The following is a 22458-nucleotide window of genomic DNA, read 5'->3' as shown; positions in this document are numbered from 1 at the left end:
CAGCCTGACAGTGCTGTCCAGCTTGTGACGTATTTGCAGCAAATTTCTTATCTATCAACAGGAACTGAAAGGGGAGGAAAAAAGCAAATAAATAAGATCAGTGGTGTTGATCACTGGCTCTCCCTGCAGACTTTGCCATGCTGATAATCATTAACTCTACCAAACTGAGAGCCACTGCAGAGCTCGGGAGTAATACATGGTATTTCTCAAATTTAGAAAAAAAAATAGTGGATATTCCATGCTGTTCAAAGAGAGAAATGCCTGCAGTGTTCCCATAGCCCTTGGTCCTGTGGCACAACCTGTGTGTGCCATGCAGAAAATGACCCTAAAAGGATGTATTTAATGTATATAATGAAAGAGAGGGTTAAGACCATGCTTTAAGAAAGAAATACAAAAGTCAATCTAAAAATGTATTTATTAGGCTGCTAATAATGAACAGCGGTGTGGGTTGGGGGTGGTGAGCAGTATAATGAAAACCTCAGGGTCTATCCCCTGCGTGCCCAGAACTCACGCAGAACAAACCTCAAACATCCTCTGCAGGACCTCTCCTCCCTGCCTCAGCCAGGAGACGTGGCAGAGAACCCCCCCAGACCCACAGACACTGATCGTGCAAGCTCAGGTTTTGCATGTTCAGTGTTCCCCTGTGCTTTGAAAGGGAAATAAATGGGCAGCCAGTGAGGGGCACAAGCCTGGCGTCAATGCTGGGTGGAGGATGTGGTGAATGGAGACTCTCCTCCCCACTAATGCAGATCCTACATTATTGACGATGGGACACCTCAGTGCCAGTCCCAGCCCTCCCAGCTCCCGGCCAGCTTCAGATACCCAGGAACCTGATTTATGCTGCTGTAACTGGGATTTGAACCTGGCCTCACAAATATAACCTTTCCCTTTACTTGAAACAAAATACGTCAATCTCCTGAGCTTGGAAACCCATATTCCTGAACACAGAGGTCTGTCCCCCATCATAAGCACACGAACTGCATTACCTATAAAATCTGCTTACTCCAAGCAAATGTTTCTCCATTTTTTCTTTCTTTTTACTTCAATTTGAAGTGAAAGGTACAGTACAGGATTCAAATGCCTTTGCATTACACGGGTTTGACTGCTCGAAAACCCCATGAAAATGACTTCACAAAACTGAAACGCTTACAGAAGTGTGTTGCGGCGTTCCACTCTGCCTAGCTGAACTTCCCTTTGATTTTCTTTTATTGCTTCGCGTGGCACTTCGCTTCTACTTATTTTTTTTTCTTTATTAAAAAAAAATCAACAACAACAACAAAAAAAAACCAACACAAACCCAACACCACAGATCCTGCTTCGGCTCTCACTACACGTCAGTATCCCTACCCCATGCATGTCGCAGGAACGTCAGGAATTGGCCAAAGAGGTGGAACTATGGAGCAGCTCCAAGGAAGAAGACAACGTGGTTCATCGTTCACCGTGTCCCCAGTCAGTCCCACACCGAAGGCTGGAGGCAGGGCTGTGGGATGGGAGAGCTGAGAGGGACCTTGCAGAAGGATTCCGAAATTCAGATCTGTCCCTGACAGCTGCTGGCCCACTCGCTGCAATCTGAACGGTGTCTCTGACTTCTCTTTGGCTCAAGGATTTAACATTAAGGCAAAAATAAGACACAGTGTAGAAGCTCCATCAAATCTTTGGCACAACAGCAACAATGACAACAACGAAAAATGACTGTACACATGAGCTGAGAGGGGAACATTTCCCAGTTAAGCAAAGGGAAAAGTGCTAAATAAATTGCACGTACTAAAAGGTGGCTGGCTTAAAAACAATAAGAAGCATCCTCGTCCTTTTTTTTTTTTTTTTCATTCTGTTCCAGAGTCTGAGAAAGTTCCTTGGCCAATCGTCATCTTGAAAAGGGGTTTCTGCAAAAAAGCTGCTCGCAGTCTTCTGGACTGTGCAACTTTTGCCAAGAACAGATGTAACTGGCTGGAAGCTCTTCTGAATCCTCCCTTCCTTGTTATTACTCCTGGAAAGAGAAAGACTCAGCATCAGAACACTGAACATGCGCTGTTCTGGTGCCTCCTCACACAAAGGGCCCTTGGTGGGGTTTCCTTGGGATCCATCAACACACAGAGCAAGTGTGCTGGAGTTTGGCTTGTAGGGCATCGACAGGTGGGCAGAGTCCCTAGAGTGGTGGAAGAGGGAACAAGGAAAGTTTGGGAGGAAAAAGGAACAAAATGAGACAGGCTGGCAAATGCCTGCTTTGGGAAAGACCTCTGCATCCATTTTCAGAATCTGAAATCCATCTCAGAATTACAAAAGGGAATACAACAAGCTGGTGTGACTTGTGGGCTTTATTTTGTTATTGTGGTTATCACATTTATTTCTGCATGCACAGCTCTGCAGGCCACATGAGAGGCAGGTGTATGTGGGTAACTGGTACAGAGAGTTATGGCCAGGTTTACTGCAGCCATCGTAAAACACACAACTTCAATGCGCAGCACTCTGAGACAGGAAAAACCTCATCTAAACCCCCTCTGACATTAAAATAAGCCCTGCGAATATCCCACAAACAATCGTTAGCATACTTCAAAACACAGTAAAATCCTTTGGGCTTGCACTTTCATGAGGTCACATCGCAGTTGGCCAAACTGCCTTCATCACGTGGGCTCCTAAATCCTCCTTTAAGTAACTCAGGAATTTAGAAACTTGGAAATCGGATCCTGTTTTCTGAGTCCAACCACTGTTTCTTGCTTTTTGCCAGTGGACTTCAGAGCCATACAGGTGCAGTGCAGCCCCTGATGGTCCTTCGGACACGGTCATCAACTCTCAGGACAGACCAGGCGTCTTGATGACAGTCTGAAAAGGTCAAACTCCTTGAAGACTGGCTTGAAAAACATTCCTCCTCAGACCCATTTGTTGCTGTACTCTCACCCCATTATTGGATTTTGTAACATTAAGGTACAAAGCACCAGGACTCGCTAGGTCAGACTGATGGTGATCTTGAAAGTCTTTGCCAATCTAGATGATGATATGGATCTATAATTCTCTGAAAGTATTGTGACACCAGTGTTCTACTTCATTATTACAATAATTAGGGCTGCTGCCTGTGAGATGACCCATCCCAGACAAGCACCCACATCAGGCTAAAGGGATGGGGACACAAGACCTTCACTGCAAACCCTTCCTGCACCAGGCTTGCCCTTCCAATTGGCACACAGCAAATAAAAATATGGAGCTTGTTATGCAATTATTATCAATGACTAGTTGTCTCTTCCGACTAGCACACTACCTAGTGCTGCTCTGGATAGGAGGAACAACTGTCCTAATAAGCTGGGGCTTGGGATTTCGAATAAATGGTGGTTAGGTGAGTGAATGACAAACAGCCTTGTGTGTCACAAATGTTTCTGATAGGAAATGCCTAAAACAATTTTCCAAAACTAAATTATGAATATTAATAACCTGTAACAGAACGGTTATTTAATTTATGTCACATGGAAAGAAAAAAAGGAAGGAAATATAAGAAGAAAAAAAAAGAGGGGAAATAAGAAGAAAAAGAAGGGAAGAATTGAATGCTCTCATTACGATCAGGGCCCTGGGCAACCTGAGCTAGTGAGTGGCAACCCTGTCTACAGCAGATAGGTAAGAACTGGATGATCTTTAAGGTCCCTTCCAACCCAATCCATTCCGTGACCTCATGATTAATATTAAAAGACAGTACAGAGACACTCCTGTTGCCATCTGAAACAACAGTCTTAGTGAGAAAGCCCTTTCACCTGTAGGAGCAGCCTCACTCTTACCCCAAAGCCACCCAAATCAGAGGGTCCTCCTCCTGTGTCCTGGAGGCTCTTGAAAATTCTGAATAAAATAGTATTTGACTGCAATTGGAAGGAAGTGGGGAGGTAAGAAAATGGGGTGAGCAAAGGCAGGTCAGAGTGCAGCAGCTTTGGCATGAATGACATGGAAAGGAGAATGGATGGAGAGCAGGAGGAAAGGAAGTCATGGAAGGAGGAAGGGATAGATGGAGGAATGGATGGAGAGATGAATGGAGTCATGGAGAGATGGATGGTAGGAGGGAACGAAGGAGGGATGAAGGAAGGGAGGGAGAGATGGAGTGATGAAGGGAAGGAGGAACAGGTGGAAGGAGCCCTGCAAGGCACTGGAGGAGCTCAGCAGATCTGCTCAGTCCCAGGGGTTCACGGAAGGGTGCTGGGTGTGAAGGGGCTCTGTGCTTCTCCCCGACCTGCTCCCACTCCAGCCAACAGCTCAGAAGACAGATTTATTGAACAGTCTGCTTTAAACTAATAATCACAACTCCCCCGGCTCTTGAATTTGACAACTGGCCCAATGACCTTGGTGAGTTCGCAGCATCTCAGAGCATTTCAATCTCTATAAATCAAAGCACTGTTGGAATGGAGTCAACCTTTGTTCCAGGGCTTCTCCCACCTCCCCAAGCCACATTTCCCTTTTGCTGGAGTTACCTGATAGCTGTGGGGTGGATCTCCCCCTACCCATGCTAGTAACTGGAGTGGAGGGAAACCTCTCAGATTTTTTCACTCAGGACACAGAGAATCCTGAGCCTCACTCTTCTGCTCATTCACATTTGCTATTGGGATCCCTGGGATGCTAGGGCACCTCAAAACACGAGCTATAAGGACAGGGCAGGGAATAAACACACGGGGGATCCATCTTCCCCAGAGACCCTGCTGTCCTGCAGCCGCAGACAGGCAGATGGACGGGAAGGGTCGCTGCTCTCCTGTGGCCCAGCTCTTCCCCAGAGAAGCAGCCTGGCTGTCAGCCTGCCTGCAAGTGCGAGCGGGGAAAGGGAGCTATTTTTAAAGAGGAACCTCTGCTTGATCTGACTGCAGAGAAAGGGAGCTCCAACCTCATTACCAGACTCCCCCGGAGTCCAGGATGGGAATCCACGGGGAAGAAATGCCGCGCAGATCACCCGAACACGATGCGGTAGCACCATCTGATATCGCTATCAGGTGATCGATTGCCACCAGGACTGGGTGAGCAAACCAAGCTGGGAGCTGTGTCTCCAGCTCAGGGCTCCATGTAAATAAGACATGGATCCCAATGCTGAGTTACAGAAAAAATATGCTTCGGGCACATAGAAATGCCATACAAATTAAGCTTGATGCTACCATTTCTCTTTTACAACCCCGGTCCTGGCGAGTAAATGCGCTGCAGAACGCTCTCCTCTGAGTGTTTTTGTGGGAATAAACCTCACCTACAGCGGGAAATCTGTTTTTAGGCAAGCAGCAGTGGGGCAGCATCAAGGCATGGCAGAACACCACAATAACTATTTTATATAATGCAATAATTACATACATAACGTGAGCAATTTCGGTGCAACAGACTGCAACAAATAGAGCGGCGTTTCATTCCTATATCATCTAATTACCAGGGAACATATATATAGCACATCTTTAAATTTTAATTCCTTGTGTCTGTGCGCATCCACACACAGACCCCGGGACTCAAAATCCCAAGAAACTAAATTCCAGCAGAAAACTTTTATTGAGCTCCAACTGCTCGCCTGTTATTCATAACCCAGTTTCCTCTCTCACAAAGAGACCTTTCGCATGGTTTTCTTTTTTTCTTTTTTTTTTTTTTTTTTTTTGCCTTCTGCCTCGCTAACAGCTGCTCACAGTGTTGTATCCTGAGTGATGATGAGGTTCTGAAAGTGTTTTTTTGGAACAGATGGCCAGGAGAGAGCTGGGGAATGTGCCAGCAGCGAGCTGGGGAATGCGCCAAGTCCTGCAGTGACTGAGTACTCCGGGTTCCAGCTCGCGTGCCTTTCCCCTGCCCTCTGCCCCAAGTGGCGCCAGCAGGACTTCCCAGCTCGCGCTCCGAACATCTGGAGTCTGCGACTGCCAGAAGAGACGGGGAGGAGAAGGGGGGGGAAGCCAAAAAAAAAAATAACACAACCACCCAACCCAACCGCCCGGCCCTCCCTCCCGGCTCCGGCGCGGCTCCCATGCTGCTGCAGAGCACAGCGACCAGTGGGAAGCAAAGAGGGGGAGGTTTTTGGGGGATATATATACATATACACACACACATATATATATATATTTTTTTGAGGAGTTTTCTGGTCGATACGGTGTTAGGGCTGCTTTACATATGGTGTTTACAGGGGGCTGTGTGCTGCTTTGCCATGAGCAAAAAGCTGCGTTGTGCTGCTTGGAGAGTGGGTGGGGGCTGCCCTGTAGACATGGGGAGCACAGCTCTGCACCCCCAGCCCCCTTAATGCAGCCGTTCTGCAGGGCAAACGGACCACAGAATCGTCAAATCACTGGCTGGAAAGACCACTCTGATCATCTAGTCCAACCTCCAAACCATGTCTGTGAGTACTCTAGGCCATGTTCATGAACACCTCCAGGGATGGTAACTCCACCACCTCCCTGGGCAGCCTGTTCTAGCTTCAGCTGGAGCACAAGGCTGTGAGAAATATCTCACAGCAGGACCCGAAGTCCCACGAAAACCAACTGAGGCATTCGGGGCACTCTTGGCCACCCATGACATGCCCCCAGCTCTCTGCTGGCACCTCAGATTCAAGCACAGCTCCAAGAGGATCCAGAGCTCAGCTGGGCTGTCACAGCTGAAATCTGCATCACACTGAATCATAGAATCACTGAGGTTGGGAAAAGACCTCTAACATCACCAAGTCCAACCACTAATCCATCCCCACCATGCCTGCTAACCCATGCCCCTCAGAGCCACATCTCCACATATTTTGGACACCTCCATGGATAATGTCTCCAACACTGTGACTCATACACACACTGTGAAGGGCATAACTCAGTGCAGAGCACTTTTATAACCAGCCGAAGGGCAGCTTTCAAAAATGAACTTTATCATAACTTGCCACCTCCCAGTGCAGCTTATTTTTTTTTAGGAAAAGGCATTTGTGGGCCTTCAGTTACCCCTTTGGCTGCTTATAAATGAGAGCTCCAATCACCAAACACCCTCGGTCAAGTCTCAGTTGCAACGACTTAAATCACTCTATAACAGCAGCTAAGACTGGAAAGGGGAATTTTTTTTTCTCAGCTAAAATAGCTGGAGAGGCTAAAGCCAACTTTTCTAATTAACACAATGGAGTAGAAGGGGGAAAAAACCCACCCATTATATTTCCTATTGCAACAACAAAGTCTGCACAACAACCCAACGTTAGGGACAGCAGATAATTCACCCTCAAATAACAAAGCACAAGGCGACACAGAATCCAGAAAAGGCAACATCTGGAGCCCCTGCCTGCCAAAACAAACTCCCATCAGCTACTTTTTTGTGGGAGATGCTCACGGTGCCACAGCATGCTGCAATCTGCCAGTGAACCAAGAGAGAGGGAGCCAGGGGCAGGGAGAGAGACAATAAAATGGAGATGGCAGCAGATAAGGGTGCAGCACAGCGCAAATACTGGAGGTCTGCACTTGGGCTTGCTGTGAATTTTTTCTTTTAAAGAGAGAACAAAAAGGGAATAACAACAACGACGACAAAAGTCCACCCTGAAGTCTGTAACTCAGAGGAACTGCTCAGCAAGCAGCGGTTTGCGAGACCTGATTAAAACCACGCTCAGCACAGAAAACGTGACGATTTCAGAATTAATGAGCACGCGGTGATTTTGGGCCAAGCCATTGTATCCTCCTCCAGCCGCCTGTGCGAGACCCCCCAGGAGAGACATCCTTCCACACCACCTGACATCCAGAGCTCCCATCTTCCCTGCTCGGCTATCCCAGATTTACTGCTTCGCTCTGACAACAGCATTCCCCTGCCTCATGCTCGCAATGCCATCCCTTGCTTGGCTTAAAGGAAGATACCATGATAGGGTGACCCCCTCAATCCTGTCTTTGCATCGCCTGTAGTTGTGTCTCCTGTCTACTGGGACTTGCTGACTGCTTGAGGTTCCTTAGTAAACCCTACTAGTTTCAGCTTCATCTTCAACTAAATGTGCCCTTGCCATCAGCTGAGCTTAAACTAATACGATTCCTATCAGCAAGGGCAACCCAGAGGCTCTTGGGCTGCCCAGGAAATCCTCAACGCAGACTTTCCTATCTGGCAGAACTGCATTTTCAAGGCAACTTCTAGAAAGAAAAGTAAAACAGAGCATGGACCAGGATCCAGCCACTAGGGCAAAACTTGGTTTTCCTTTCAGAGAAGGTATTTAGAGGAGGGTCACAGAATCATAGGGGTTGGAAGGGACCTCAACAGATCATCGAGTCCCACCCCCAGAGTGATGACGGGTGTTCTCAGAGGACATGAAGTAAAGGTGGATTTTCTCCCAGTAATGCTGTTTCTGGGACTGGTGGGGGCCTGCATGGAGGCGGGATGGCCAATGTGTGTGAGTTTCATTGTTCAAGTGCTTTCAATAGGATTGGGGCTTTTCTCTGCACATGCATTTTGGAGCAAATGCTATAAATGGAAGGTTTGTAATTCTTAATTTATTTTTTTAATTAAGGGTGGGCACAGCCCTAACCCTCATATGTGAACAGCCTGGGATTTGGAGCCACTTGAAATCTGTCTCCAAGTTTTCTGTCTTGAAGCTCGTGTTGGTTTACATAAGCCAAGACAATGAGTCTTGGCCCATCAGGCACCAAAAGCCTCAACATCAGCCCAGTGAATTGCCCAGCTGCCATAATGGATGTTCATCTTCCTCCATCCTGACCTTGGGAAGTGGCTCAGCCCCAGGACTCCACTCCCACCTCCTGCCCCAGGGTTGGTGGCACTGCAGCAGTGTCCCTGGGCCACCAGCACCCTTCTCCCTGCACTGACTTCTCAATATGAAGGCTGTCCTCATATGCAGCTTCTTCACCTCCTCGGCCATGTCTTTCTGTGCATACCTCACCTGGCACTGCAGCCCTGGGGGTCAAAGAAGGCCTGAGGAAGCTACAGAGAGCATACTGTTGTGTTTATTTATAACCCAAATTTCTGAAGGATGATTTGTTGGACTGAAAAAGAAGAAAACCAGGGAAACCTGCCCGAATCAGAGGCAGACCTTAACGACACCGGGAAGGAGCCTGCTCCCCAGCTTAGCTGTCCATTCATCCATTAAAGTCCTGCTGATTTATTATCCCGCATGACAAGCGAGCCCAGAAAGCAGGGGGAAGTTCAATTCAAGTTTACAAAACTCTTTTTGTCATAAAAGCCCGAACAAAGACATCAATCACTCCTTTAATTTACCCATGTCACTTTCCAAGAGGAAAACTGGCCGAGCGCTCTGCTTCCTCCTACCGCAGCTTGATGATGATTTCACCTAATTGGTTCAGCGTTAAGTAACCTAAAGGAATGTGATGCGTAATTAGATTCAGCGTTGTTTCCTCAAGATACCCGCATGTCCTTCAGGTCATACGTCTTCCTAATATGTTTATATGTACAACTTCTCCATTAGCTACTTTTTTTGGTGGTTGTCAGGCGATTTTTGTGGAGATAAGTGTTAGATTAAACAAAGCAGAAATCACAGCCGGGCGGCCGCGTTTTGGGTTCTCCAAAAGGCTGGCTGCTTTTAACCAGCAACAGCTACAAGACAACGCTAATAGGATCATGTTGTGTTAAAACACGAGGGGGGGACTAACAAGAGGAAGAGCCTGGCGAGGAGAGCAAAGCTTTTGATTAGCAAGGAATGCGGTTATTACAAGATCAGACAGAAAAAGCAAAGAGCCGAGAAGTGGGAGAAAGACAAGGAGTAAAGAATCAGGAAAAATTCAAGAGGTTGAGAAAGGAAGGAAACGGCTTCGGATTTATTTTTTTTCCCCCTCTTTTGTAACTTTTACCATTATTTGGGGGGTGGAGGAGGCTGTAACATACCTTCCTTTTTTTAGATCTTCCTTCTGCTTGTAAGGTCCTAGTGCACTGCTCGACACATTCAGAGAAGCTCATGTTACTGTGGTCAGCGCTGTAATCCAGGTCTGCTAGTCTGGCCAGGGAAAGGATATAGTTACAGGCTATTCTCAAGATGGCCAGTTTGGACAACTTTTGACCATAAGAATAGCAGGGAACCTAGAAAGGGTAACAGGGAAAGAAAAAAAAATTAGGCCAGAAAAACAAAACATCTCACTCGAAGCATGACAAAACAACTGTAGGTTATTTTCTTAGCAGTTTTAACACAAATAGGAGCTCTGCTGATAAAAGGCCATATGGTCCCAACAGGTTTTGCAGAACTCCCCCGCTGATCTCCGCGGGAATGAAGCAGCATGAGACCTCTCAATTTCAGCGGGGCAGTTCTGCTCAAAGTGTGATGGCAGGACATGGGACGCCTGCCTGCCGCTCAGTTGGCTTCTCAGAGAGGCCAAACCCTGTTTTTCTTGGAAAACCCAACCCGCTGTGCCAGCCCCTTGCACACACTGAGTGATGTGCCCCAAGCATCCTCCTCCCCGCGAGTGGCTGCAAAGCCATTAAAGCCTTGTGCAGTAAGGCAGCAATGCTGGCAGAGGTGACACGTGCTCAAACAGCATCACTCATGGCTTCCAAGTTAGCTCTGAAATTCATACCCACTGCCCCACATTGAGCACCAATGCGCCCATCACTCTGCCTTCTCTCTCAGGAAGGCATTACCTGATCTAAGTTATTTCTTTACCCTTGAAGATTTCGAGTGTAACATGAAACATTTAAGCGATTCAAACTAAGCAGCACGTGTCCAAATAAATGCACGGGGTACAGAAGGTTGGACTGCTTTTATATTGCCACCCAGCAAAACGCTACATGTGCGCTCAATTTTAGGCACACAGCTTCGCTATGTCCAGCTTACACAGAAAATCCACTGAGTTCAAATGGGCTTGGGGCCCCGTCCGCTACTTTGCGAAATTGCTAAAGGTCATTCAGCCCTTAATGCACAAGAATCTATTGCCTATGGGAAACTGGAGCCGAGCATTTATCTGAAATCCATCCTCACTGCTCAGGCTGTCTGAGCACCCGTCAATCTAAGCTTTCATGCAACATCAATCACTGCAACGGCCGAGCGTCCCTCAACCATCTGCCTTCATACCAGTCTCCATCCTCCCCATCCCTCTAGGGTGTCGTGCTCCACTTATGGTTGGAGATTTTAAAGCTTCTTGCCATGCTCGTGCCTGAGCTTCTCTTTTCTCTGCGGACACAAAGCTAGGCTCAACCCTGGCTTTACGTAAGGTAAGAGGGATTAAGAGGGGTTCTGCCCCTCTGCTACCCCCATCACAGCTGTATGCAGATATCAGTGAGGAGCAGAACAGCTCCGAAATACATAGTATTTCCCCAAGCATTCTGCCAAGCTCCAATGAGCTCCATGAACCCAGACAGATGTGCTTCCTCAGTATTAGCAACCCACAGTAGATCTTTTTGTTCATTAATTTGGCTCAGTAAGTTGAAACCCCAGCAACTGTAGCACCCACAACATGCTTTTGCAGTTCCCTCCTCCTTCTCAACATCACAGGCCTCCTTTTGCTTGCTTTGAAGTTGGCTCCCACTGTCCTCACTTCAGGTCCCACAGTTCTTGAGATGAGAGAACAGCAGATTAATCTCCTCTGTATTTTCAGCCCAGCTGGACTGGATGATCTTAGTGGTCTTTTCCAACCTTAATGATTCTATGATCTACCCCTTTTTCATGAGGAGAAGAACTAACCCTCTCATCTTGACTGCTGTCTTGCAGCCATTTTACACCTCTGAGCACCACTCTTGCTCTTCCCTGAAGCCATCCTCACCCCAGTGAGGGGTGAAGCTCTTTGCTTCACTTCATACTCTTCATCTAATCACTTCTGATTTGACTTGTGACCACTACTGGGCACTGACCTGAGATTTCCATCTACAGAAACCCTAAGGCCTCCTTTCTCTGAGATTATGGTCAGTTCAGGGTCTACCATTTTCTATGTGAAATGAGGTGAAGTTTTCCCCATATGCATTGCTTTTTATCTACATTCTACTTCTTAGTAGAGGAAGCTTACTTTCCAGCTTGGTTCTGTCAGTTGCTTCAAAGAAGGAGCTCTGCCATGGAAATTCAGACCAACTACATCTCGGCTGGGTCACCTTTATCCATGAGCACATGGATTATAGTGGAAGAACGCTGTTGACCCCATAGGCCATTTGGCTTGCACAATACAGCTGAGGTGCCAGCGGCATCTGACCTCTCCAGAAGCAAGCCAACAAGCTTCAAAGGGCCTTTTTCTGTACGTATCATCTGCTACTGATACTCTTGTGGGGGCTGGGGATCTATTTATTCTCTGGGAATACCCAGTGGGACCACTGCTTTGACCTCCAGTGGCATTTCCACAGTGCTGCTATCACCAGTGCAAAAAGGAACACATCATCTGCCTTCGGATGGTAATACCTGGCCCCCAGATGCAGTAAGCTACTTCAGCAGCAAAATCACCCAATTGTCTTTTGACACTGATGTCACAAGGACAGCAGAGATCCCAGATCAAACAGCAGCACGCAAGACCAAAGCAAGACAGAAACAAAAATGGAAAGATTCACTGAAATGTGGGAATAATTTCAGAATTAGAGAAAGGAGGAAGTTAAATCAAGTGGAAGGAAAAGCAACCACGAAATCCTTGAGGCTGATGCACAGACGCTGTCCAGTTGCAACAAAAGAAGGCAGGCAAATGCCTATTCTCCTCATTTGTTTTGCTCTCTTTCTTTTGTGTGGTGTTTATTTACTTATTTAAAGAAACAAAACCCAAACTGTTTTTTTGGGGCAGGCCTGGTACAAATTCCGAGATAGATCTCCGTGTTAGCAGAGTTGACCAAACCCTTGCCTGGCATTACACAACACTTCTCCTGCATGATGCAGCAAAGTCCAAACTGGAGCTGCCCTGTACATACACAGGAAGAACTTCACCCCGTGCAGCTCAGATACCACAGTGATGGGTGCGGGGCACCAACAGTAGGAGATAAGAGTTTTTGCCATGGTAACAGTGTTAAAATAACTGTTTCATAGGAACCCTCCCTGTCTTGGCTCGGCTCCTGCCATTTTAATGCTTCCTTTTGAATTAAACATGGGAAATTGAGAGAGGAATGAGCCACTTAATTCAGATCCAGATCTAAACCTTCCCCCAGCAGTGGCGGGGAAGAAAGAGAACTTTGGTTTCAGCACTTCTTTAGCACACAGCCAGCAGCAAGGAGGGGAGGGCGTCAATAACACACCTGGATGCCAAGAAAATTCCAAATTCAACCCAAAATGGAGTATCTGGTTGGACACAGCTCTGGACAGCCTGGGCTGGTGCTTGGTGACTCTGCCCACAGCAGTGGGGTTGAAACTAGATGATCTCTGGGGTCCTTTTCAACCCAGGCCATTCTATGATTCTATCTTAGACAGTGAAAAAACACCTAATGCCAGCAGAGCCATGTGGTGCTGAAGACCTGTACGCTACACAGTAGGAGGCAGCATGGCCAGATGCATGCCAAGCTAGGGGAAATCCAAGCCCTCTCTTTTTACCACTCTCTCTTGCTCACCATGTCTAAGGGAAAGCTGTGAAGGCGAGAACTGAGTGTGTCTGCTCAGAGCTCAAGTTGATATGCATTTTCCTTATCTGACTCCATTGATCTCTGCAGAGCTCACCATCTTGCGCGCGATATTTGCAATGATTTAAAGGAAACAGGAACGAACTGCGACTGAAATTTCACACTGATCTGGAGGAATGCAGCAAAAGGCAGTGGGCTGGGACCAGAGGACGCCTGCTGGTGATGGCTGTGGGGTTTTGGGGTCTTACCAGTGACACTCAGGCTGAAGCAAGGCAAGATACATGCTCTCAAGGCATATTCCTGTGTAGAAGAGCTCTGTTTTGGCAGGAAGGCAGGACGGGATGTGACATAACAAGTCCCTTCCATCCTTGACATCTGTAATCAGAGGTGGTGTACTTGGAAGACCAATGATGCTCCCTTTGAAATCCCTGGGACATCTGCCAGGCACTTCACCAGCATCCACCGAAGTCGTGATCTTGGAGTGTATTCTCACCCATGTCCCAGGAGAGGGGATCAGGGATGAGGATGGGGGACTGGAGGAAAGGACAGGTGGAGTTCTGCTCTAAGAGGGTACAGGGGATACTCACCAGAAGGGGGCTGTGGGGAAAACAGGGATTATCCCAGGCCTTTGAGCAGCATTAAGGCAGTTCATACTCCTAAGCAACTGGCTGGGCTGTGATGTCACTTTGGAGAAGAGCGTAGTATAATTAGTATAAATATCCTCTGGACTTGTACAGATAATGTCTTTAAAGTCAAGTCCTCTCTAGCTTTGCATTGCATTCTCACGAAGAAAGGAAGACATCAGGCCCTGGGGGTCCAGACCTCCCTGTTATTATAATGTAAGTGCAGCTAAGCACCATGGATTTGCACAGGCCCCCTCCATATGAAGGTTAAGTATTTGGCCCCTTGGCTACAGAAGGAAAGCTGGGGAGGCAGAGAAACACCTGTGTCTGTAGCACAGCATCAGCTAAGCCCTCCTGACAGCTGGTTCCTCCACACCGTGGCATGAGCTTCTTCGTTAACCTGTCTTGTAATTCATCTGGTTTATTTTTATGCTGGGGGCTAAATAATGTCCAGGCCCTCCAGGAGAGCAGCTGGTTGCTTGCTCCCCGTGGCTCTTTAGAGGATTTCACTGTCTCACTGTGTCTCATGCAAAAACCCTTCCAGAAGGTTCATAAAACTGTCCAGCACTTGATAGACCTGGTGATCTGACTCCACTCCTTGTACTGCTGATTCTGATACTGTCCTCTGTCTCTGTCCCAAACATGTCACCTCTCTGGGGATGGCAACTGTGGAGTTACTGGGAGCTGGAAGAGGGATTAAGTATTGACAAGCTGAAGGTTTTGTCTAAAACGTTACTGCTTGTTTTCACAGAATCATTTGAGATGGAAAGTACCTTTAAAGGCCATCTGGTCCAATTCCCCAGCAATGAACAAGGACACCTACAGCTCCATCAGGTGCTCAGAGCCCCATTCAGCCTGACCTTGAGTGTATCCAGCGATGGAGCATGCACATTTTGGGGCAACGTGTTCCAGTGCTCCACTAAAGACACGTTACTTCATGGATTTGGTGCTCACAGGGCATGGATTTGAACCCTTACAAGCTTTGTGGGCAAATGCTACCATCACAGAATCTCAGAACCGTAGAATGGTTTGAGTTGGAAGCGACCTTAAAGCCCATCCAGTTTCAGCCCCTTGCTGTGAGCTGGTTGCCAGGCTCCCCAGGATCCCACCCACCCTGACCTCAAATGCCTCCAGGGATGGCCCTCGGAGGAGTGCTTTGGGATACGGTCCCAAGCACCCCGTTGTGTCCAACCCGTGGGCACTGCGGTGTCAGATGCTCCGCAGATCTCTATTCTGGCCAGGCGATAGGCAGCAACTTTACACCACTGGAGTGGGAGGCTCTTGTTCCTCTGCCACCAGTTTGTGCAGCAAAGCATCCAGCCAGCAGACAAGCCTTGCTTAAAAATGTCAACAGGAACAAAAGCAGCAGCAGTCCCGACCCAGGAGCCTTCTCATCTCGGGTGGGTCTGCGCTTTCGGATAACCCAGCTCCTGGTTCCTCCCAGCTCCTGGCTCCCCAGCTGCTCGCATTGCAGCAACATGAGTTCACTCTTTGGAGCGAATGAATTGGCTTCCTGCAAACAAAACCTAGGTGTGGTGCTGGGTGAGTTCACCCTGCGGAGCAATTCCAAACGGCAGTCTGCTTAATGCAGCCCCGCGCCTGGCTCCGCTCGGGCGCCGATGGTCCTCCGCTGCTAGAGCAGGAGGTTCTGCACCCTCAAAGCCTCCCCCTGGGCATGAAAAATATCATGCTGTGAGCTGCATCAAAGCCCTTACCTTGTAGGTGTGTTGAACTACCCCCCCAAAGTAACAGCTACACAGAGGGATATTGCGGGAGGAAGCCCAGGGCCATAGTGCACAGCAGATCTCCTCTAGATGACACAAAACGTTTCCAGGGGTGACATTTTAGCAGGGTAGCTGCCACCTCCCATCTCTGAATGGGTCAGGGTCAGCTGGGGAAGGGGAGAATGAGCTCCACTGCAGCTGTGGCCCCATCTGGGAGGTTCTGCTCCTAGGCTGGCACAGAATGCAGAACAAGGGTGGAAGCCTAGCGGGCTGATGGTTGCACTACATGATCCTAATGACCGTTCTAACTTTCATGTTTCTATGATTCAAGCTAGGACCAGGTGAGACGCACGAAGTGGGACATGGATCCAAGGAGGCTTCAACCAGGAATGAAGAGCCCAGGAGGTGAGTGTCACAGGGAAGCATCCCCCTCCTCATCCCAGGGACTGCAGACTGGGGAGTAATCTGAGAATGGCTTAAGGCAGGGAGCAGGGGCTGCACTCAAAGCCTGCTGGATTCAAAGCAGACTCCTTCCTCCGATTTCAGCGGGAGCCATAAGAAAACACAGAGGTTAACTCGGGGTGGCTGCAGCAGGCAGAGCAAATACCTCCCGACAGGAATGGGATTTGTGTCAGAGGATAACATCAGTTAGACTGCAAGGGGAGCAAGCAAGCCTCCTCCTTGCTGACACACCGCCGCTGTTTTCAGGATTTTAATGCTTTTGTCTGAGCTCTCCCTTATTTTCTCTCCTGTTGCATCACTCCTGGCTAGTATTTCGTCATCTTCCTTAGCTGTTAAGCCCCAGTGCCTCCCTGTTCTGCTTCAACCACACTTTAAATAACTGTGGCATCACCCGGGGCTGGCTCAAACCACTGAACTGCTCCAGTTAATGCTGGATAATGGGGAATGCAGCCCTGGAGAGCTGGTAAGCAGGTGATGTGGAGCTCTCACCCCCCCCATAGCAGTAAGGACACAAGCAACACTGGTTGCATGTGATGGTAGTGACAAACTTCAGGTGCTTTCAAATAGATGTCACATTGGTTGACACAGTTTAATGGGCGAGGTAGTGATGGGTTGATGGCTGGACAGAGTAACCTTGGTGATCTTCCCTTCCCTCTGTGACAGAGGGCAAGCACATGACGGTGCATCTCAAAAATAAGATGGCAACCATGGATTGCTATGTCCCCCCAAAAGCCACAGCCTCTATGGTTTTGTGGCTCAAGCCGTGTGTTCTCAAGTTGGTCTGATAGTTAGATGGGAGGTAATGGCCTTCAGTTGTGCCAGGAGAGGCTTGGTTTGTGTATAAAAGGGGATTTATTCTCAGAAAGAGTGGTTAGTTATTGCAACAGGCTGCCTGGGGAAGTGGTGGAGTCACTGTACCTAGAGGTCTTCAAGAAATGTGGAGATGTAGGCATGATGGGGATGGATTTATGGCTGGACTAGATGATCTTAGAGGTCTTCTCCAACGTTAATGATTCTATGATTCCACCCACCCTGGCCCTATAAATCCCCGTTGATGGTTCCTACCACCACCAGTACCCTGCAGCCTCCTTATGTCTCCTCATGGGAGGGAGTGGATTCTTCCTGTACCCACCAAACTACAAGCCACAGCAGTCATATGCATACTGGCAGCTCAAAGCAGAAGAATACTAGGAAGAGAAAAAACTTAGCTCTTCCAGCTAAAAAAACCCATAAAAGTCTAAAATATCTCCAGAACCCACAGGAGTGCAGAGAACGAGCCTGTCAGCTGCTAAAGCAGAGAGCCCTGGTAATGCAGTGGTGAAAAGATTTAGGAAAACACCAATGCACTTGAAGGGAAAATTAATGTCTGTGGACACATTTGCTCCCAGCACAGACTCTAGCTCGGAGGCTTGACGTGCTGCTTTGAGGAGGAGATGGACAGCAGTGCTCCGGAGAGAAAACAGATGTGCAGCATGGGCAGGCTCCAGATCAGAGGCGGCTGGGGTTGTCTCCAGCTATCAAGGGAGAGTTTGCTGCCACCTTAGGGTCTGTCAGCACAGCTGAGATGCACGACCACAACCCTCCCATATGCAAAATGTGCCACTGGACAGTGGCTTGCTTCGTTGACCAAGGAGAGTCCTCCAGGAGCAGAGCTGGTGGCTACATCCACCCTATGATTAGCTTTGAGATTTCATGGTTGTGATGCTCTTGCTGCCACAAAGACTATGTGGAGTCTGCATAGCTAGTAACTGAGGCCTAACCTGATTGGAAATTGCCCTGAAGAGCTGCAGGGATGATGTCTCATCTTGTCTCCTCCAAACCACTGAATGACAGAATGGTTTGGGCTGGAAAAGATCTTAATGCCCATCTAACCTCTGCCATGGGTTGGATGCCCCCCCACCTGATCAGACTGCCTAGGGACATCGTCCAACCCAGCCTTGAAGAGCTTCAGGAATGGCATATCCACAATTTCTCTGGGCAGCCTGTGCCAGGGCTTCACCTGAGTAAAAAACTTCCTCTGTTTTACTTTGAAACTACTGCACTGCTGCAGTCTCCCAGATGTGAAGATGAGGATGCACAGGAGTGAAGCAATGACCTCAGGTCCCATGAGCTCTGTGCTGCATCACCACATTGCCAGCACCTGGGTTCACTGACCACCCAACAAGGGCAGGAAGAACAAGGGAAAACAGATGCAAGTGACAACACGTCTCATCTCTTACTGCAACTCCATGACATCCTGGAGCAACAGTATGGTGCAAGAACCCACAGAGCAGCAGCCACGTGGGTGTCCCAGGGAAGGAGATGGAAAGAGGGACAGGAGCAGCACTGAGCAGGGATACTTAGAGCGGGGGGGGGTAAAGCACAGCAGAGGTATTTCCTCCTCTTCCAAGTGTTCTGTGAGAGGCACACAGCGAGGTGTGATTTCTATGGGGAGCTATGCTGTTAGCCTCGAGTCCTGCATCAATAGAAGACTCTGACAAATTACACTTGGGGAATTCAGGGAGGAAAAAAATCTCCAGAATGAATAGCCGAGCACCACAAGTGGTGGGACTGGGGAGAAGGAGCTGCATCTCACAAGCATCTGCTCTTTGGTCCTGCTTTATGGGACTCACATGGTGAGAGATCCTGCTGGCCATAACACAAAGGGGTGAAGATGATGGCAATGACACATCCCTCCTTTCTGGAGCCAGCAGCTGCCCATTTATCTGTCACCTCTGGCACAGCCAAGTGCTCAGAGCCACAGTTGGATTATTCCCTCCTTGTATGAAACGCTTGTGGTTGGCTTTTCCTCCCCCAAAACCGACAGCAGCGACAACAAAAAGCCTTTCTGCCATCTGGAGAACTGGCCTCCATGAGCCAAAACATGTGTGCCAGATGCACACAGCTGCTGAGCCCATCTGCCCGGCACGCCTTGTGCCAGCCGCTCAACTTCAGTGTGCTGCCATGGGGCAGCATCCCATGCACAGGCACTGCTTGTCCATCCTCCTCCTCACCAGGGATAACTGGGCACTCTACTGTGGGACTGATACTGTGACAACTGGGGTTTTGCTTATTGCCTTCAAGGGTAGTGAGGCACTGGAACAGGTTGACAGGTTGGTGGTGGATGCTCCATCCTTGGAGACTCTCAAGGTCAGGCTGAATGGGGCTCACAGCACCTGATGGAGCTGTAGGAGTCCCTGTTCATTACGGGGGAGTTGGACCCGATGACCTTTAGGAGTGCCTTCCCACTCAAATGATGCTACGATTCTACAACTCCATGGCCAGGCATCTCCATGTACCCATCACTGTGGGAAGGAAACAGAACCCATGCAGGTGCCACCAGCTCCTGCACCCCAAACCCTTCTTATCAAAGGGGTGTGGGCTGAGTGCACTTGTCACCACTGACCTGTTGATTTCAGCACCTCAGGAACTAGCTCTCTAGCATGTCCTATCCCAAAGCAAACCTCTGCATGCCCTTGCCTCCCAGAAGGCACAGATAGTGAGTTTCCCTCCTCTGTCCTGATCCCCAAACCACTCCACAGCACCGGTGTGAACGATTTGAGTGACAAGCCAGCACTGCGCCTATGTGCAATGAAGCCGACTGTCACCTGATGTCACGTACAGCACCAAGCACGCCGCTGGCAGCCCAGGGAGAAATGAATCCAAATGTCATCCAATGCTGATCGGGACAGCCAGCCCACCCCTCAGCAAATTGCTAGGAAAACCTCGCAGCAAACATTTCCCAGAGAATGATTTCTTTCTGTCTGCAGAGAGAGCACAGCCCTGTCAGTACGTTCCAGCGCTGACCCTGGAGACTGGCTTTCATGGGAAAAGAGGACAGCAACTTGTTCTCCAGGCTCTTTGGGCTCCCAGCAGAGTCCTGGGCTGAAATGATTTATGGACGCAGGGCTAAGGCCAGGAATCTGAGGCTTTTCAAGAGTTGCCCATTTCCCAAAAGAGTGCGGCTTTAATTTGTTGCTTGCCTGACTTCTGCTTGAGGCTCAGCCTAGAACAAGATTGCCAGTGAGCTGGGAAATCAGAGCTACTTCCCCTTGCGGTTTCGGTGGTGTAGATGTGTGTCCATGGAGAATTAGACTGACACTTCTAAACACGTTACACACAGCCACCAAACAAGCGAGATAGGGAAGCAACTCAGAGAAACAGAATAGATCACGCCTGGAGTTTGTGTTTCCAGATGGCAAACTCAGCACCAGAGGCACATCCCAGGTTAGCACCGTTAGGCAAGGAGTGCCACACAGTGATTGAAGATGCCCTGGTTTAGGTGCCCACCAGTTTTTCTCTCCTGACACATGGCCCTGGAGGGATCAGTCCAGGCAATGTGATACTCAGCATCTCTCTGAGGTGTGAGGCTCAGAGGGCTGTGGGCACATCTCCTTCCTAAACACCTGGACACGTTTTGCTGGTGTTTGGTGGAAGGGCAACCAAGCCAGGATGGCTGGGAGCTGTTACAGGAGGCAGAGATGGAGACTCGGGGGGATCAGATTAGGGCTGGACACGGATTTATTCTCATGGGGAAGAAGTGGGAAGCATAACACTGGGATACTGCTTCGCTTCCTCCTCCAGCTCTCCCCTCACCTTCCACAAGCTGGAAAGGCAATGGGGGTGGAAGGATTTTCTCCACATCATTCTCCTCTCGGAATCCACACCTTGCCCACGAGTACCCCTCTATTATTTACTCCCAGAACACCACGAGGATTCCCAAAGCCCTCTCCAGAAGAAAGAGCTGCACCACACACACACTGAGCACAAGCTACAGGAAAAATCACAGGAAACTCACTGTGATGGGAAACTCATTGGGAAAGGTGCACCACTGAGCTCAGCCAAGGGCCACAGTGAGAGATAGGGGAACCCCGAAGGGCTCAGGGCATCCCACCCCAGTGCCCTGCGGATAGGGGGCAAGCCACCCTGGCGAGCACACGTGCTGCCGGACTGAGCACACAGCGAGCCGGGGTGATGCTCCCGAGGGCTTTTTCATTCGCGCTTCCTTTTCCTCCGTGCCCTCTCGTCTCCGGGGGAAAAAGAAACGGAAAAATAAAAAATAAAACCCCGGATTCCCACAGATGAAAACTCCTTATTTCAGCCTCGACTGACAGCACAGCGCAGTTGCAAGCGACATCCCCTCCCGTCACCAGCACCGCATCCCTCCCGCAGCCCGGCACCTCGGGCCGGCAGGTACCTGCTTCCGCAGCGCCTCGAAGGCGGCGCTGATGGTGTGGACGCGGGTCCGCTCCCGGGCGTTGGCCAACAGCCGCCGCGTCTGCTGCAGGGCTTTGATCTCCGGCGAGACGCCGGCAGCCTCTCCCGGCCGCGGGCGCGGGGAAGCGGCGGGAGGCGGCGGCGGAGGCTGCGGGCGGGCGGCGGCGGGCGGCGGCGCGGCGGGGAAAGCGGCGGCGGCGGCTCCGAGCGCGGCGGCTCCGCGCGGTTCCCAAGCGGGCGGCGGAGCGGGGGGAGGCGGCGGATGAGCGTGGGGTGCGCGGAGCCCCGGCCGCCTCCCGCTCAGCACTTTGAGCTCCACGCGGAAACTTTTGCAGCCGTGCTTGCGCCTCAGCCGCCGCAGCCCCCCGAGCTCGGCGGCGGGGCAGAGGCGAGGCCAGGGCTCGCCCTCGGCCAGCGGCGTGCTCCGCATGGCGCGGGGCAATGCGCGGCTGCGCTCAGCGCCCGCCCCGCCGCTCCGCTCCCGGTGCTGCCGCCGCCGCCGCCGCCCCGCTCCTCCCGCCGCCGCCGCCGCCCATCTGCGCCCGCTCGGCCGCGTCGGGCAGCGGAGCCCCGGCTCGCTCCGTGCGTCCGTCCGTCCGTGCGCGGCTCCCCGCAGCCCGCCTCTCACCGCCGGCAGCCGGCCCGCCGCGCAGATGAGCGGCTTTAAAGAAACAGGAAGGCTCGCTTTTTTTTTTTTTTTTTTCTTCCCAAAACAGCTGTGCTGCCAATCTCCTTTGTTCATCCCCCCCCCCCCCTTCTCCAACCTCCCCCCCCCTTTCCCTTCCCTCCCACCCCACTCCCACTTTCTTCTTTAATCTCGCTCTTCCATGCGATGGAAGAGAAATCCTGCCCCCCGGAGACTTGCGGCGTCCCACCGTGTGCGCTTGTTTTTTTGTTTTTTCCCTCATCCCTCTCCCTCCCCATGGAAATTCGGGATTCGCTTTGGTTTCCAACAGCCGCTTCTCTTAGCACTCATTTCCCTCATCGAGATCCTGATCTGTGAGCTGGAACTGCCTGACCCCAACCCTGTCCGTGGCAGGAGCTGAGACGTGATGATCTTTAAG

General features: G+C 49.9%; 1 protein-coding gene across 1 annotated transcript; it reads right to left on the bottom strand.

The window, feature by feature from the left end:
* Positions 1–1904: 1904 nt before the first annotated feature.
* On the bottom strand, positions 1905–22136 carry ATOH8 (atonal bHLH transcription factor 8). The gene is given in 5 exon segments (XM_065735955.1): positions 1905–1987; positions 9769–9960; positions 21375–22037; positions 22039–22079; positions 22082–22136. Coding segments are annotated over 5 exon segments (957 nt in total). The 3' UTR covers positions 1905–1981.
* Between the last annotated feature and the right edge of the window lie 322 nt (positions 22137–22458).

Source organism: Cyrtonyx montezumae, unplaced genomic scaffold (genome assembly GCF_038088225.1).
Source record: "Cyrtonyx montezumae isolate F1298 unplaced genomic scaffold, pur_monq_1.0 scaffold_2, whole genome shotgun sequence".
NCBI classification, from domain to species: domain Eukaryota; kingdom Metazoa; phylum Chordata; class Aves; order Galliformes; family Odontophoridae; genus Cyrtonyx; species Cyrtonyx montezumae.
Note: the sequence above shows the minus strand (reverse complement) of the source record. Positions and strands in the feature narration are given on the sequence as shown.